At 33.1% G+C, this 16,270-nt stretch overlaps 4 protein-coding genes and 1 pseudogene across 4 annotated transcripts; 2 read left to right on the top strand and 3 right to left on the bottom strand.

The window, feature by feature from the left end:
- The first annotated feature begins 2,638 nt into the window (after nucleotides 1-2,638).
- Nucleotides 2,639-3,382, top strand: LOC121741704. The gene has a single exon (XM_042134586.1). The coding sequence runs from the start codon at nucleotides 2,639-2,641 to the stop codon at nucleotides 3,380-3,382; it is 744 nt and encodes a 247-aa protein (XP_041990520.1).
- Nucleotides 3,383-5,591: 2,209 nt separating this feature from the next.
- Nucleotides 5,592-8,793, top strand: LOC121742240 (methylthioribose kinase 1-like). The gene is made up of 6 exons (XM_042135326.1): nucleotides 5,592-5,853; nucleotides 6,370-6,679; nucleotides 7,124-7,298; nucleotides 7,403-7,604; nucleotides 8,005-8,219; nucleotides 8,396-8,793. The coding sequence occupies exons 1-6, from the start codon at nucleotides 5,668-5,670 to the stop codon at nucleotides 8,565-8,567; spliced, it is 1,260 nt and encodes a 419-aa protein (XP_041991260.1). The 5' UTR covers nucleotides 5,592-5,667; the 3' UTR covers nucleotides 8,568-8,793.
- A 274-nt stretch (nucleotides 8,794-9,067) lies between these two features.
- On the bottom strand, nucleotides 9,068-9,772 carry LOC121741703. Its single transcript, XM_042134585.1, has one exon. It carries the CDS (start codon nucleotides 9,770-9,772, stop codon nucleotides 9,068-9,070), a length of 705 nt encoding a protein of 234 aa, XP_041990519.1.
- Nucleotides 9,773-10,849: 1,077 nt separating this feature from the next.
- Nucleotides 10,850-13,011, bottom strand: LOC121741150 (annotated as a pseudogene).
- A 1,625-nt stretch (nucleotides 13,012-14,636) lies between these two features.
- On the bottom strand, nucleotides 14,637-15,621 carry LOC121811375. Its single transcript, XM_042212221.1, has 2 exons — nucleotides 15,275-15,621; nucleotides 14,637-15,125 (listed from the first exon to the last, which is right to left on the bottom strand). The coding sequence occupies exons 1-2, from the start codon at nucleotides 15,577-15,579 to the stop codon at nucleotides 14,750-14,752; spliced, it is 681 nt and encodes a 226-aa protein (XP_042068155.1). The 5' UTR covers nucleotides 15,580-15,621; the 3' UTR covers nucleotides 14,637-14,749.
- Between the last annotated feature and the right edge of the window lie 649 nt (nucleotides 15,622-16,270).

The following is a 16,270-nucleotide window of genomic DNA, read 5'->3' as shown; positions in this document are numbered from 1 at the left end:
TGCACTCGAGTATCATGATTTTTTTCTTGCTTAAAGTTGAACCGACCAACAAAGTTCACCAATAATAGTGAAAATTTAGTTATCACAAAATAAATGCAGTATACTGAAAAGAACAATAAAGAAGCTAGACAAAGACAAAAACCAACGAGCAACCAACAAAAACACACAACAATATGATATCAGACAGACCTATCTCTTTTATCAAAAGTATCGATCTCGCAGCACAAGGTATGTCAGTATCATCGAGATTTGAGTTGGGAGATCTACAAGACTTAGTGCACGGACATAGTTGACAAACTTTTTTGTGGCATGAAGTTAGATATAGACCACTAATAAATTATAACAAGTTGTAATTAGGAAGCAAACGTGACATTTGGCAATTGAAAGAGGAAACGCAGCTATATCTCAAAACAGGGTTTTACTTGAGGAAGCAGCAAAAATTCAAGAATGGGAAATCCAAAAAGTATTTTCAGGTGGTTAAGGAAAAGATTTGGGATTTGGAAAATGACTGTATCAAATGTGGAAAAAAGATGCCAAAATAATTGGTATATATGTCATTTTCAGATAAATATAATGTTATATATATTGATGAATGAATATGCATGCATGGGATGACTAGTAGGTGATTTGGTGAAGTTTCAATGCAGCAGCCCAACACGTTTAATTTAGGACCCATAACAAAGTGAAAGTCTTTATTTGTAATGATGATTTCCATTTTCATTTCGTGAGCACACATATTCCTAAAATGTCAATGTTGAAATATAGTACTACTAAGAGACATGCATATATAAAAAAAATACAAAATTCGTAAAATAATACGTTTTTATTACTCCACAATTTATTCGAAAATATCACAATTAGGACTCTTTTTGTCACAAGGAGCGTGTGAATTATGTTGAATAATGCACAATATCAATATTAAACACAATTTGAATGAATTATAGTACTATAAATTAATAGTGTAGGTGTAAGAGGAAAGAATGCCATATAAGCTAATGAATCTCACATTTGGAATTAGAGAAAAGTTCAAAGCATTTGAAAGAAATACAACACAGTGGGAAAGAATATCGAAACAGAAAAAGGAAGTGCCTTTTCACCTAAAATATTTACTTTGATGGGATATAAATCAAATGTGTTCCTTGCACTCTACCTACACTAGCAAAATGTTTAGTTAATCCTTAATTATAATGACAATACTACTTAAATAAGCTGTGTTTACTGAAATTATATGTTTCCATGCATATTGATATTTTTTCAATACACCTTCTTGAAAAGAATTTATATATATATATATATATATAGAAATTAAAGGTCGTAATGTCTTCGAAGAGCTTTTACAAATTCTTCATTTTTAATATTTCCAGAAATGGAGAGTAATTACTACTACTAATTAGTGGTATTTACAAGTTTTAGCACATGCATGGTTTTAACTTTAACGAATATTCAAGTCTAACTGATTTACTCAAATCGATTCCACAATGATAATATTACGTTTATATACGCCAAACACACAATAAATTAATTATTTTCTTGAATAGTTTGCAAAAAGTTATGTAAAAAATTTAATTTATATTGATCTTCTCGAGCAGAAACACAAAATCAGTTTTAATTTGAAATTTCTCTGTTCTCTAATTGGATGATAAAAGTTTTGTAGAGTAAATAACAAATCTCTTATATAAGCCATTACATATTAATCTTGAATCTCGTATAGTCGTATATAAATAAAACAGCCAACTTAAACTTTTAGATCAGTTCTATACTAATAATACACCCTCATAAATTCACAAAAGTAAATAAGAAGACTTATAATTCAATTAATATTTTGTTGGTTGGTAAACTTCTTTAAAGTACTTGCCTACACATATCTCTTAATTCCTTATTGTATATTGTCTTTCGATTTTATAAATAAAATTATTTCACAAAACGTGTTCTATGAATAATGTCGTATGGATTAGGACTGCCATAAGCTCAAAATTGTTCCTGGACGCAAGTAAAGCTTGAAGCAAAATACGGGTGAACATTTAATCAAAAAATTCCAAGATTACGTATTAAAACTAATTTAAAACTATTTCGATCCATTTAATTAGTTTGGTTTTGATGTGTGTGGTGTGGGGGGGACTGTGGGTTCAACGTGTTTTATGCATTTCATCAGATTTTTTACTTATATATATTTCGTCTGAATTTCCTCCGTAGATCGAAAATCGAGGAGGAAATAAGAGTTTTTGACGTGCAGTGAGTGCAGTCGGGTGAAATGTGTCACCACGTGCCGGGTGAACCATTCAGATATGTCCAATGACCTCTATCCGACTGGGTGATTTTTTCACCATATTCAACTCGGTCGGGTGACACATAGCAGTTGCGCGAAAGTTCATATTACCATGTTTTTGTTACAATTTTTAACAATACAAATTTATAATACAATCTCTCATTATTACAGGAATGATATGAGTATTCAATTCATCAATATTGGGTAATAATAGAAAATATCCTTTTGTACTAACATTCCAAAAATCATATTAACACAATTTATGAGACCACATTTAATTAGTTTAATAGTTTCTGTATATATATATCCAAACCATGCAAGGAACACACACACACTAAAACATAATTTGCATTGATAAATAAATCACCAATCATGAACAGAAGCCTCTGCATTTTCCTCATCCCTGTTTCTCTTCTTCTATCATGCCTAGCACAACACATTCATGCAACCCAATACATCGTGACGAACACGGTCCCCAACACCCCGGGAGGCCAGTTGTTCGACACAGAAATCGGCGTTAATTTCACCTTATCAATCATGCCAACCATCAACGAATTCATCTACAAAGTCTTTGAAGAAAGTAGCCCTGACGACAGAAGGGACGTCCCTGTCTTGAATGTATACATCTCCGAATTCCCCGGTTACGCATACAAAAACGGTGACAACATAAACATAAGTGCCTCGGCAATGTACAACATATACCAGCCTAGGTCGATCTCAAAGTGGATGTTCACTTCCGTGATGTTTCACGAGATGGCTCATGTGTTCCAGTGGCACGGTAATTTTGGAGCCCCCGGTGGCCTCACGGAGGGGACTGCAGACTACGTGAAGGTCAAGTCGGGCTACTACAACCAGGCTTCTTATACGAAACCCGGTGCAGGGCAAAAATGGGATGAAGGGTACGGTGTGACAGAGAGGTTTTTGGAGTATTGTGATAGTTTGTTGGAAGGTTTCACCGTGAAGCTGAACAAGAAGATGAGGTACAAATACGACGAAGTTTATTGGGTTGAGTTGCTCGGGAAACCGGTGGAGAAGCTCTGGAGAGATTACAAAGCCAAGTATGGGAACCAGCCTCAGGAAAACACTATTGATATATATCATGGTTTGAAGTACTAATAGCAATACCTTGTTTGCAATTGAATATTTATATGAATGTTTTCCCCATTAGGTAAGGTATGAAGGTTTATATAGTTCATTCTCTACAAGTGAAAATGTCATAAAGTTTCTCATCTCCTTTAAGGGTCTTAGCAAAGTTGAGAGCTTTAAGCTCAAAGAAAAATAGAGAAGATAAAAATGAAAAAGGTCATATAGCTAAAAGACTAGAACTAGGACTAAGAGAGAAGAAATCCAATTCTCTTTTTTATTTTTATTTTTCCCTAGAGTACTGGATTCATAATGATATTTTGAATATGCATCTTATATTAAAAGAATGTAATAAAATTTTTAATTCAATATATTTCATGCAAAAATTGAACGTGGAAAATGAAAACTACGATCAATCAAAATGGGATTGATTTAGTTCATACTCTTGATAACATTAATAACAAAATTGTGACACAGTCTATGCATATACAAAAGGCAAGTTTTGGGCATAATTTGAAATATGTATAAGTTTTGGATGCCATTACAATTAATTTAAATTTATATAATCGTTTTAGATATTCTTTATTAGTTATCATATTATGCGTTACTTCATACGTTACTACAATAATTATTATTGTTTGAGGTAGAAAGGAGGGCTTAGGATTTAGCTATTCAGGTGGCACAGCTAATTTAACGTGAAGAATCTTATTTAATAATATAATAATAAGTATCACTAGATGATGATTCTCATTATAATTATTTAAATATTATATTAAAATCATTATAGGAGTAGTTTTGTTATAGTAAACATTCCAATTGTTTAATCTAAATGAGTTCAGTATTGTGTAAAATTAGAAATGAATGGTAAATCGACCAACATTAGCATGTGAGATAAATTCATGAGATAAAAAAATATACGAACATTTTAGCTTTGGATTCTCACCTTTAGTAAAAGAACATTCTTCTCATGACGTTTATTATTGGTTATGAATTAAATTAATAGTAATAAATGCTTTACAGTTTTTGATCCGTTTTCAAGGAAAATATTGATGGAATAGGTAGTGCTTAACATTTTTCTCATGACTCTTTGAGTCCAATATTATTAGTAATAAATTAAATAAATACTAATAAATGCTTTACAGTTTTTTTATCCATTAAAATGATGATAAATTGAATGTTCATCTTTGTGGAGGAAGGTTATAAAAGGGGAAGTATCCATGCTATATTTCAACACAATTTTTTTTCGTTGTCAAATGTTTGACTTTTTCTTTCATTATCTATACAAAAAATGATGTAACCATCACATTATTTTTTCAATGAGCATCCATGGTATATCGGTCTTATTATTTCTATGTTTAATTATCTTTTAGTGGACAATTTTATTAGGATTTACTTCTCTATATCGTAGAAATGTAATGAGTAAATTTTGTGAATACATAGAGGTAGGTTTTATAGGATAGATGTCGTCTATCTTGATTAAGTATGATGTATGATGTATGATGTATGATGTTGGAGGCTGTAGGGTAAGTCTGTTGTAGAGAATCATTGTTGTAGAGAATCATTTTGATGTTTTTAGTTGAATTTGATTATGTAAAATGATGAAGGGAAGATGAGTTTGGTGGTGCGAAGTTTTGTTTGTCATTCGTCGTTGCTGATTTTTTTGGCAATTTTGATGGAGGCGCAAGATTCTTCTATTTGGGGCACGAATGGATAGTTGATTATTTGATTTATTTGTATTGTACTATACTCCATTAATGTATTGATTTAATCATTGTATTTTTTTATGTATTGATGTTAAGTCTAATAGTTCATTGTGTTCTCAATGTATTGATGTTAAGTCTAATATAATTATTGCTATTTTTATAATTTTGAATGAATATAAAATAAATTAAAAATCTGTGCATCGCACGGGTGTGACACTAGTAAATGATAAAGATCAAGCAAAATTCTTACACTAAAAGCATAAATTTAATAAACTTGATCATCATTACTATAATTTAAATGAAAAATATACACATAAATAAAGTCATTTTAAATTCTTGTTTTTGTAAACATAATTTAAGTCGTTTTAATTTTTATTGAAAAATGTATACATTTTTACTCAAAATTGTAGCAACATTTCCAAACTAAAAATCCGACTAGATACAATGTATCGGACTTCCCTATCCCAAATGCGAGAAATCATGTAATTGGTCAGCGCAAAAGAACCATAGAAAATTATTCTTCCAATTATACCCTTTCCAGTATGAGTACGTAACTATTACTAGTCCGACCATAGACAGACTAAGCAAAGACCGACGATCAACGCCACCATCAACATGGCTTCCGACGGATTTCAGGCGCTCGACGAGAAGTCACTGGTGGACTACTTGAAGGCGACTCCATCTCTCGCCGCCAAGCTAGGAAGCCACTTCGATAAGCTCGAAATCAAGGAAGTCGGCGACGGAAATCTCAACTTCGTCTACATTGTTACTGCACCGTCTGGATCTATCGTCGTCAAGCAGGTGCGTATGAGTCCGATTTTCTTTGTTAATCGCAGACATATAGTGTATAATTTGCTTCGATTATGAATTTTACGATTTAAGTATGGCAGTGTTCGTCACCTGTCTAGGGATTCAAATGAAGTTAAATTTGTTGTTGGAAGTAGGATTACGGTTAACATCCGAAAATTTTAGTTGTTTTTTTATGGAATTTGTACAAGCAATTAACGTATCACATAGTACTATAGTAGCTAAAAAGAGAAAGGATGACCTGCTCATAAGATTGATTTAGGCTGGAAGTCAGATGTAAAGATAGTTTATAGGTTTCTGGTTTGATCTTTGCCACTTCTCATAAGAATAGAACTACAATATTACTGTAGACTAAATTTATTTCAGTAATGCTAGTATTTAATTTCCTTAAATGTTGTGGCTGAAGTTTGCTGATACCAAGTTGATCTCATGCTCCTTATTAAGGAAAAATGATTATTAGATATAGACACCAAATCATACCATTTGTTAACTGATGGTAAAAACACGCAGGCTCTTCCATACGTTCGCTCTATAGGGGAATCGTGGCCAATGGCAAAAGAACGTGCCTATTTTGAAGCAACAGTTTTGCAAGAACATGGTCGCTTGTGCCCAAATCATGTCCCTGATGTCTACCACTTTGACAGGAAAATGTGTTTGATTGGCATGCGTTACATTGAGCCACCTCATATTATCTTAAGAAAAGGGCTGATTGCTGGGATGGAGTATCCGTTACTTGCTGACCATGTATCAGAATATATGGCATTGACGCTTTTTTATACCTCCCTGCTGTATCAGACCACTACCGATCACAAAAGTGGTGGTAAGAAATTGTTTTTACAGTTATCTTAATTTTAAAAAGTCCTTTTGACCACATTTTTCTTTTAGAAGTATTGATATATTATAAACATAAAGAGTTGTAGTAATACTTTTTACACTTGAAGTTTATATCATATAGTGAATGTTACTTCAGCTGCAGAGTCAATCTGAACCATTTGCCTTTAGTCAATAATTCATGGTATTTGGTTTTGAGTATTAGCACCCTTTAGTTAAAATGCTTTGTTGATCCTTTTGGCAGTTCTGACTCCATCCAGTTGCCATTGTTTCCTACATGTTTCTCTTAAATGTTAGAATAGGCAAGCATACAAATATTAATGAATTTTTTGCCTCCTATGTTTTTTTATTTTGAACTCTTAGTGATAAATTAATCCTGTTGAAATGACTTGCTACATATACTAATTACTAATAGAATTTTGCTATTTTGCAGTTGCTAAGTTTTGTGGAAATGTGGAGTTATGCAGACTTACTGAACAAGTTGTGTTTTCTGATCCATACAAAGTGTCTGAGTATAACCATTGGACAACTCCTTACCTTGATGCTGATGCTGAGGCGCTTCGGGAGGATAACATGTTGAAACTCGAAGTTGCTGGGCTGAAATCTAAGTAAAATTCAGTGCAGATCCTTTTTTGTAATTTTTCCTAACCACTAGTTTCTAACATTTTCATGTGATAATGTTCTTACAATTGTTTTCTATCTTCTGTCTCAGATTCTGTGAGAGAGCCCAAGCTCTTTTACATGGTGATCTTCATACTAGTTCATTCATGGTTGCTCCTGATTCAACTCAAGTGATAGATTCCGAATTTGGTTTCTATGGGCCAATGGGATATGATATTGGAGCTTTTATTGGAAACCTCATTTTAGCTTATTTTTCACAAGATGGACATGCAGAAAAGGAGGGAGACCGTAAAGTAGATACTCTCCCTACATTTACTTACACGAATCTAGATCATCTTATTTTTTTCCATGTTCCTTAGGATCTTTTAGTCCATTAAATAATGGTTTTGCGATCCATTATTGTTAGTTGCTGCAGTTGTGATGGTTTCATAAGTCGAAATTGTGGTTTTTTCATAACTAATAACCACCAGTTAATTGATTTAATTGAGGGAGGGAAATTGTTGAAATATTTGCACTTTTAGCTTATGTATATCTATTAGGGTGACTACTTAAGCTTAACCATACCTTATTTAGTTAGTCAATAGTCATACTATAAGTCTAGATGTAGCTGGGAAACCTTTCCCTCTCTTTGTTTATCTTTACTGGTTTTGTAATATGATTTGTTGACATAATATTTTTTTAATTTTATATTAGTTATATAAGAAGTGGATCCTGAAGACAATAGTGGATACCTGGAACCTCTTCCATACAAAGTTCACTGCTCTTTGGGATAAACACAAGGATGGTTCTGGTGATGCTTATCTTCCAGCAATATATAACAATCCAGAACTCCAGTTGCTGGTAAAGCAAAGATATATGGTCGATCTTTTCCACGACACTCTCGGATTTGGTGCTGCTAAAATGATAAGGTTAGATGATGCCTTGTGCATTTTATGATCTGATTTATTTATACTGGTTCCCTTGATAGTCCACCAGATGTTCTTCAAATCTAGTTTTACTACATTAATGATTATTGTCACATTTATATGCAAAAAAAAGAGAAGAATATTGTGTCTAAATGACAGGTTTTCTGGTTAATTTGTAGGAGAATTGTTGGTGTGGCTCATGTTGAAGATTTCGAATCAATTAAAGAGGCTGGTAAACGTTCCGAATGTGAGCGCAAAGCTCTCAACTTTGCCAAGACCCTTCTGAAGGAGAGGAGAGACTTCCACAAAATAAATGAAGTCGTTTCTGCAATTGAGGATCTTGACACATAAGATATCTGTTCAAGAGCTAAACTAAACAGGCCAGTAATTTTTAATATTTTCCTAGATAATTAATGTATCATGCTTAGCCATGTTCTCAAATATTCAGCATGGTTTATAATGTGTATATCGTATTGTTTTGGATTGCTTACAGCTACCTGTACGAAGAAAGGTGTGAAATGAACAACTTCTAGTTTATACTTATTTCTTCTACTATTTGGGATGATTTTTCTATAAATTGCTCGTTGTTTATTTCCTCGCTCGTGCCTGTACTTTGGTCTATATTGTTACACTATAATAAACAGTAGTATGATTTTTTCACATGTAGGGTTTTTTTTCACATGTAGGTTGCCATATTTGTTTGTGCTAGAGAATGAACTATGTAAACCTGCATACCTGACCCCATATTCTATTCATATGCATAAATGGATAAAACATTCATATAAACGTTTAATTTCATTTATTTATTGCCATCAGTACTTTAAACCATGAAACATATCAATAGTGTTCTCTCAAGGTTGGTTCCCATACTTGGCTTTGTACTCTCCCCAGAGCTCTTCCACGGGTTTCCCGAGCAACTCAACCCGATACGCATTGTTGTATTGGTACCTCATCTTCTTATTCAGTTTTACAGTAAAACCTGGAAGCAAACTGTCACAGTACTCTAAAAACCTCGCTGTCACACCGTACCCTTCATCCCACTTCTGACCTGCACCGGGTTTAGTATAATAAGCCTGCCTGTAGTAGCCCGACTTGACCTTCACGTAGTCTGCTGTCCCCTCCGTGAGGCCACCAGGAGCTCCAAAATTACCATGCCACTGGAACACATGAGTCATCTCATGAATCAATACAGAAATGAACATCCACTTTGAGACCGACCTAGGCTGGTACATGTTGTACATTGCCGAGGCACTTATGTTTATGTTGTCACCGGTTTTGTATGCGTAACCTGGGAATTCGGAGATGTATACATTCAAAACAGGGACGTCCCTTCTATCTTCAGGGCAACTTTCTTCAAAGACTCGATAGATGAAATTGTTGATGGCTGGCATGATTGATAAGGTGAAATCAACACCGATTTCAGTGTCAAACAACTGGCCACCCGGAGTGTTAGGGACCGTGTTCGTTACGACGTATTGGGTTGCATGAATGTGTTGTACTAGGCATGATAGAAGAAGAGAAACAGGGATGAGGAAAATGCAGAGGCTTCTATTCATGATTGATGATTGATGATTGATTATCAAGGCAAATTAGGCCAGTTAAACGTGGTCTTATAAATTGTGTTAAAATGATTTCCGAAATATTTGGACTGGGATAATATTTTATGTAAATACCAAATATTTGATAAATTTCTTTTCCATACCATTCCTGTAATAATGTGAGAGTGTATTATAATGTCAACAATTACAAAAACATGATAATAATAATCTTTGGTTATTAGCATTGTAAAACATAAGTTCTTGAGGCCACTTAAAGGTCCCATTCGGTTATTTCATCATTTACTCTATGAACTTTTTCATTTCAATATCTACACAAAATTAACAATAGTACTACTCTTATTCAATATATGAAATTTTTAAATTAAAAAACGAAAAAAAAGTTACATTATCACGTATTTTTTTCAACTGGGGTTGGACCTGGTTATACAATTTCACTTTCTCATCCGCTTTCCTTGCTTGTTTTTGTATTTTAAAAAAAATATCAGTACATGTTATTAATCCTATAGACCAAACTTTAAAGCTATTTACAATTTTGCCATTTACAATTGACATGTTTCAAGATCTAGTATGTACAATTGTAAATTCAAGCTTAAGATTAGTAAGTAGTACTGAATCTCATTCATCCATCTTATAAATCCTGAATTTCAGTTATTAGTACGTAGTACTCAATCTCACTAATCTATCTCATAAATCCTATAGCTCAAATTTTCTAGATCGTAAAAAAACTGTTATTGTATTCAATGTCGAACTAATATTAAAAACCGAACTAGATCAGACATCCATTTTTCTAATCTAGTGGATAAAATAAATTAATCAAATGATATACTTCATTTTTAGATCATTTTATATGAACTTGATTATTTGATTGTTTTACTTTATTACAGAAACACTGAACTAAATTGTTCTTAAAATGAAGTATGTGTTGTCTATGAACTATATATTTTAGTTCGATGGCATTAAGAATTAGTTCTGTCCATCTCTCATTTGTATTCGTCATTATTCTACAATACACATCAATTAATCATCATGTGGCCCATGTCATTAATATTCTACAATACAACCAGTTCTTATTATTCAAACAGGAAATGATCGACAAACTCAAGCCTTAATTTGGTGCCATAAAAAGTCAAGTCTCATAATTTGGTACCCTTGATCCCACCGGTCACCTTGCCCCGGCTTCACCCAGTGGCTCGGGGCATAACCAGCTTTCAGCCTCACATAATCGGCTATCCCTTCTGTCAGACCGGCCGGCGCCTGCCCATTGCCATTCCACTGCCACACACGAGCCATTCCTTAGTACAAAACGCCAGTGAACTCATTTTTCACACTCGCCACGTAAAACTGAATATCTGCACCAACACCAATTCATCACAAATACAAACATGATACGTACCAATGAATGATAATGCGGTTCCAGGACGTCAGCGATGTTGAAAACGTGCGAAAAATATTCCATGTTAGAATGGCTTGATATTCGCACGGGGCTGCTTGTGAATCGAGTTTAAAAATCATTTGCTGATTACTATTTAGGAGGGAAAAATAACAATTAACTTTTTTTTTAGTTTATTTTTAATTTTCTAGTTTTTGTTTTATTTCCTTTTGAGTTTGTTTTTGTTCTGTACGCAGTTTTGATTTTATAATATTAATTTCATTTCAAGAAATTATGATTTATTTGATAACCTCCTAGTTCAAGTTCAGTCATTCTTATACGTATTTTTGCATCAAATGAGAATTTAATGGAAAAGAGTTTGAGAAGAGATCGGTTTATAATAAAAATACAGTATGTACTTATATTCCTAATCAACTAAACAAAGATGATAAGGAAAAGATATCCGTATCAAAACAAGACAAATTTCCTTCCATGCGTAAAAAACTTCACGTACCCGGCGCTGACATGGATCTGGTTGCCGGTGGCATACGCCACTCCGTCCATGTATTCGATGAACAAGCTAACTTTCTGCAGATTTTTCCTATCAGCAGCGGAGTTCTGCCGGAAAGTCCTCCAGATGAAGGTTGTGGAGGTATTCATGGCTTGTAAGACGGAACTAGAAATCTATATAAGCCGGTGCTAAAATTCTAAAAAGTAATGCTCCATATATATATACTAGTATATTACAAAAAATATAATAATATGGTAAATACGGAGCACATAATATGGTAATAAACTTCTAATCAAATATTAGTAGTTTATTTTTATTTGGGATGATACTCATTTGAGTAATAAAGTTTAGTTAAATAGTTTCATAACATTTAAATCAAAATACTATAAAATTTCAAGTTTCTAAATTGTCTTATTCATATATAAATATTGTCTTATAAAAATGTTGTTTGATTAAAATACAAAAAAAGAAAAAAAAAAGGAATGCATCATTTTGAACATCACAAAAAATTGAAGTATTTGTATGAAAGAAATAATTAAAAAATAAAAAATTTGGTAATTTATAATTTACTAGTAATATTTTAATTTCAAACTTCCAAACTGACTACAATTAAATTAAATTCAATTATTTAAGTAACTATTAACACTTTTCAAAAGAAATAAAAAGAAATACTACATCATTTTAAAATAAGTTATTAAAATACTACTACTATTTTAAATATAAATTCAGCAATAAACCTTAAATACAAATTAAAAGTAAACAATATTCTTTCATAAATAAATGATCATAATATATCGAAACAAATGAAAAGATCTTGACAAAATATTTAAATGATTATTTCTCCTAATCCAACTCCTAATCCAATATCTATGATACAATATGATTATTTCTCCTAATCCAATTAAACATAAAACGGAGAAAAAAAATTACTAAGGGGGTCCCACAATTGCCAACTGTAAAGTTATATCCTACCTTTTTACTCCCCTCTCTCTCCTCTCCCCTCCCCCTCCTCTTTCACACGCTCTGTAAAAAAACGAAAACATATTTCGATCTCGGAATTCTTCACGCAAGCACAGGTAAGGGGCGACCATGGTAGATATTGGGTTTAGCACCGGCCAAGCCCCCGCTGGAGCGGCGGCTTGGCCTGTGCTAGCTCCGTCCCTGCTTGTAAGGTATACTGGACCCCGATGTCTCTAGCAAACCGAACACCACCTATCGTTTTCGCTGGTTTGTTCGTGACAGTGTACTGGACGGCCTCATTCCCTTGGATTGCAGGTAGTAATGCCAAGCAAGACAATATCACCACAAATTTGGCCATTGCTGTTATTCTTCTCTGGCGTGGCGTGGTGTGGTGTGGTGTGGTGTGGTGTGGTGGATGCACAAACATATATACAAAGTCAAATATATCTACATTATTTTGAATAAATATCTCCAAAGTAATAATTCAAGGGCGGCTCCCAAATTAGTAATGGCATGACTAATGGCGGATCCAGAATCCGGAAACGGAGGAATTGAAATTTTAATACTTTAATACTCAAAAAAAAAAAAAAAAAAAATACTCCGTATAATTTAATAGTATTTAATACTAATAAAATAAAAAAAATATTTTTTCCTTTTTCTCTTTAAAAGTTGAATTAATCACTTGACACATGTTTTACAAGATATTAAAAATTTCTTGTAGAAAAAAATAATATTATACTCCATTTTCTAATTTCATCTCAAAATAAAATATACCCAACTAAATAAGATTATGCTTGACCTTTTTAATAAGATGCATTGCCTTGCACATATATTATTCATCTAAAACTTATATATATCATATATGAATGAATTGATTTTCTTATTACAATTAGTTGAGATGTCTAAATAGGGGTATCAATTACCACTTCTCATTACAATATCAATAAAATTAATTTTAATTAAAAGTACAAAAGTAATATAGGTAAAGTAGCAAATATTTGGGTTTATATTGATAATAAAAAGTATGAATTGATTAAATAAAGAAGGACAAAGAAAAGAAAAATTTGTTCTTACCGAGGGTTGTACCGTTGATAAGTTAAACCATTGGACTACACAATTTTATACAAGTGGTATGTATTGAAAACAAATATATATCTATCAGCAGAGGGGGTGGATATACTTTTTCCGGCTCTGAAAAATTTGTTCTTACCGAGGGTTGTACCGTTGATAAGTTAAACCATTGGACTACACAATTTTATACAAGTGGTATGTATTGAAAACAAATATATTTCTATCAGCAGAGGGGGTGGATATACTTTTTCCGGCTCTGAAAAATTTGTTCTTACCGAGGGTTGTACCGTTGATAAGTTAAACCATTGGACTACACAATTTTATACAAGTGGTATGTATTGAAAACAAATATATTTCTATCAGCAGAGGGGGTGGATATACTTTTTCCGGCTCTGACTCTAGGGGATTTTTAGCTCTCCAAACGACCAGGAGGGGTAGATACTAGAAGATGAGACCAATTTAAGTCTTATAGTATAATGTAATCGGACTAAGACAAATATGAGAAAATTCGCCACTTGTAAATCTCTACAAAAATCTTAGTTTTTCAACCATGAATGATAATTGTACAATAATACTAGTAGTACTACTACATAATGTACGTTGACAATAGAAATGCATAAACTTTTTAGGAACAAGGCGGTTAAAGAGTCAACAAAGCTTTTTCCCTTATACTCATAAAACAAATGAAATAAGTATCATATCTAATACTCGATCAAATAAAACAAAAAGATCAAACCATGAAATCTTCTTCTTCCTTGTTTACCAAAATGAAAAATAAAAGAAAAAGGTCAAGCACGAACTTGATATTCAATTTATCACCATGTAACCAACAATCCCTTGCCGGATGAAGGGAGCCATGGTTTTTAACCAATCTATTAAGTCTTTTTATGTAATTTAAAATATATGGAAATATATTTTGAGTTATAATTTAGAATACGAAAGATGAGTACTATTGGGTAAAATATGAAAATATTTTTTATTTTGGATACTTTATTCGTATTTATCATTATTCTGAAATATGGAGCATTATCACAAAGCACATGATATTTGGTGGCATAAAAAGTCAAGTTGCATATTTGGCTTTGTAGTCTCTCCAGAGCTGATCCACAGTCTTCCCCAGCAAGTCCACAAAGTAATTGCTGGTGTAACCACCTCTCATCTTCTTGTTGAGTTGAGCCACAAATCCATTCCTGAGTCCATTGCAGTAGTCGAGAAACCTAGCAGTCACGTCGTAGCCTTGATCCCACCGGTCACCTTGGCCGGGCCTCACCCAGTGGCTCGCGGCATAACCAGCTTTCAGCCTCACATAATCGGCTATCCCTTCTATCAGACCACCCGGCGCCTGCCCGTTGCCATTCCACTGCCAAATATGCGCCATTTCATGGTATAAAACTCCAGTGAATTCATTTTTCAGGTTGCCCCCATACCCATTAATGTATCTGCGCCAATACCAATTCATCACAAATACAAACATCATATGCACGTATAATTAATTGGGGATTAATAATATGAGTCTTATTTTTATATATTAGTTTTATAATAAAATGTGAGGTCCATTACAAAAAATGGTAAAACAAACTAGACGTACCGGGCGCTGACATGGATCTCACTGCCAATGGCATAAGCCACTCCGTCCATGTTATCGATGAACAAGCTAACTTTGGGAAGATTTTTCCGATCAGCAGCGGAGTTCTGCTGGAAAGTCATCCAGATGAAGGCTGTGGAGGTGTTCATGGCTTGTAAGGTATACTGAACCCCGATCTCTCTAGCGAACCGAGCACCACCTGGCGTTGTTGCTGCGTAGTTCGTGACAGTGTACTGGACAGCCTCATTCCCTCGGATTGCAAACAGTAATGCGAAGCAACACAATATCAACACAAAGTTATTGGCCATTGTTGTTAATGTTATTCTTCTTTGTGGTGTGGTATGAGTGTTGAAACACTAGGGTAATTATATATAGTGGATGCAAAACATATACAGTCAAATATGTTTACATTATTTGAATAAATATCTCCAAAGTAATAATTCAAGGGCGGCTCTCAAATTAGTAATGGCATCACCACGGATCCAGAATCTGGAAATGGAGGGGGTGTGTTTTAATAGGAATAGACGAATAGTACTCCATAATTTAATATTAATAATAAAAAATATATATTCTTTCCTTTTCCTCCTTAAAAGTTAACTTAATCAGTTTTATAAACATGTTTTACAAGAGTATTAAAAATTGCGTGTAGAAAAATTTAATATTTTACTCCAATTTTTAATTTCATCTCAAAATAAAATATATCCAACAGAATAAGATTATGCTTAACTTTTTAATGAGATGCATTAGCTTGCACATATGTATTATTCATCTAAAACTTACTATATATATGAATTATTTGATTCTTTTGTTATAATTCGTTGAGTAAAAAAATAATAAAGTACACATCAATTATCACTTCTATTACAATATCAATAAAATTGATTTTAATTAAAAATACAAAAAGTAATATAGATAAAATAGTAAATATTGGGTTTATATTGATGATAAGAAGAAATATGAATTGATAAAAGAAAGAATGGACAAAGAAAAGGAAAAACA

The sequence above is a fragment of the Salvia splendens genome, chromosome 7 (assembly GCF_004379255.2).
Source record: "Salvia splendens isolate huo1 chromosome 7, SspV2, whole genome shotgun sequence".
NCBI classification, from domain to species: Eukaryota; Viridiplantae; Streptophyta; class Magnoliopsida; order Lamiales; family Lamiaceae; genus Salvia; species Salvia splendens.
The sequence above is the reverse complement of the archived record's forward strand: the minus strand, read 5'-3'. Positions and strand labels throughout refer to the sequence as shown.

Coding starts and splice junctions, on each gene's coding strand:
- LOC121811375 (XM_042212221.1), bottom strand. CDS start 15,579: ATGGCCAATAACTTTGTGTTGATATTGTGTTGCTTCGCATTACTGTTT. Junction 15,126..15,274: donor GAGATCCATGTCAGCGCCCG/GTACGTCTAGTT, acceptor GTATTGGCGCAG/ATACATTAATGGGTATGGGG.
- LOC121741703 (XM_042134585.1), bottom strand. CDS start 9,772: ATGAATAGAAGCCTCTGCATTTTCCTCATCCCTGTTTCTCTTCTTCTA.
- LOC121742240 (XM_042135326.1), top strand. CDS start 5,668: ATGGCTTCCGACGGATTTCAGGCGCTCGACGAGAAGTCACTGGTGGAC. Junction 5,854..6,369: donor GATCTATCGTCGTCAAGCAG/GTGCGTATGAGT, acceptor AAAAACACGCAG/GCTCTTCCATACGTTCGCTC. Junction 6,680..7,123: donor TACCGATCACAAAAGTGGTG/GTAAGAAATTGT, acceptor GCTATTTTGCAG/TTGCTAAGTTTTGTGGAAAT.
- LOC121741704 (XM_042134586.1), top strand. CDS start 2,639: ATGAACAGAAGCCTCTGCATTTTCCTCATCCCTGTTTCTCTTCTTCTA.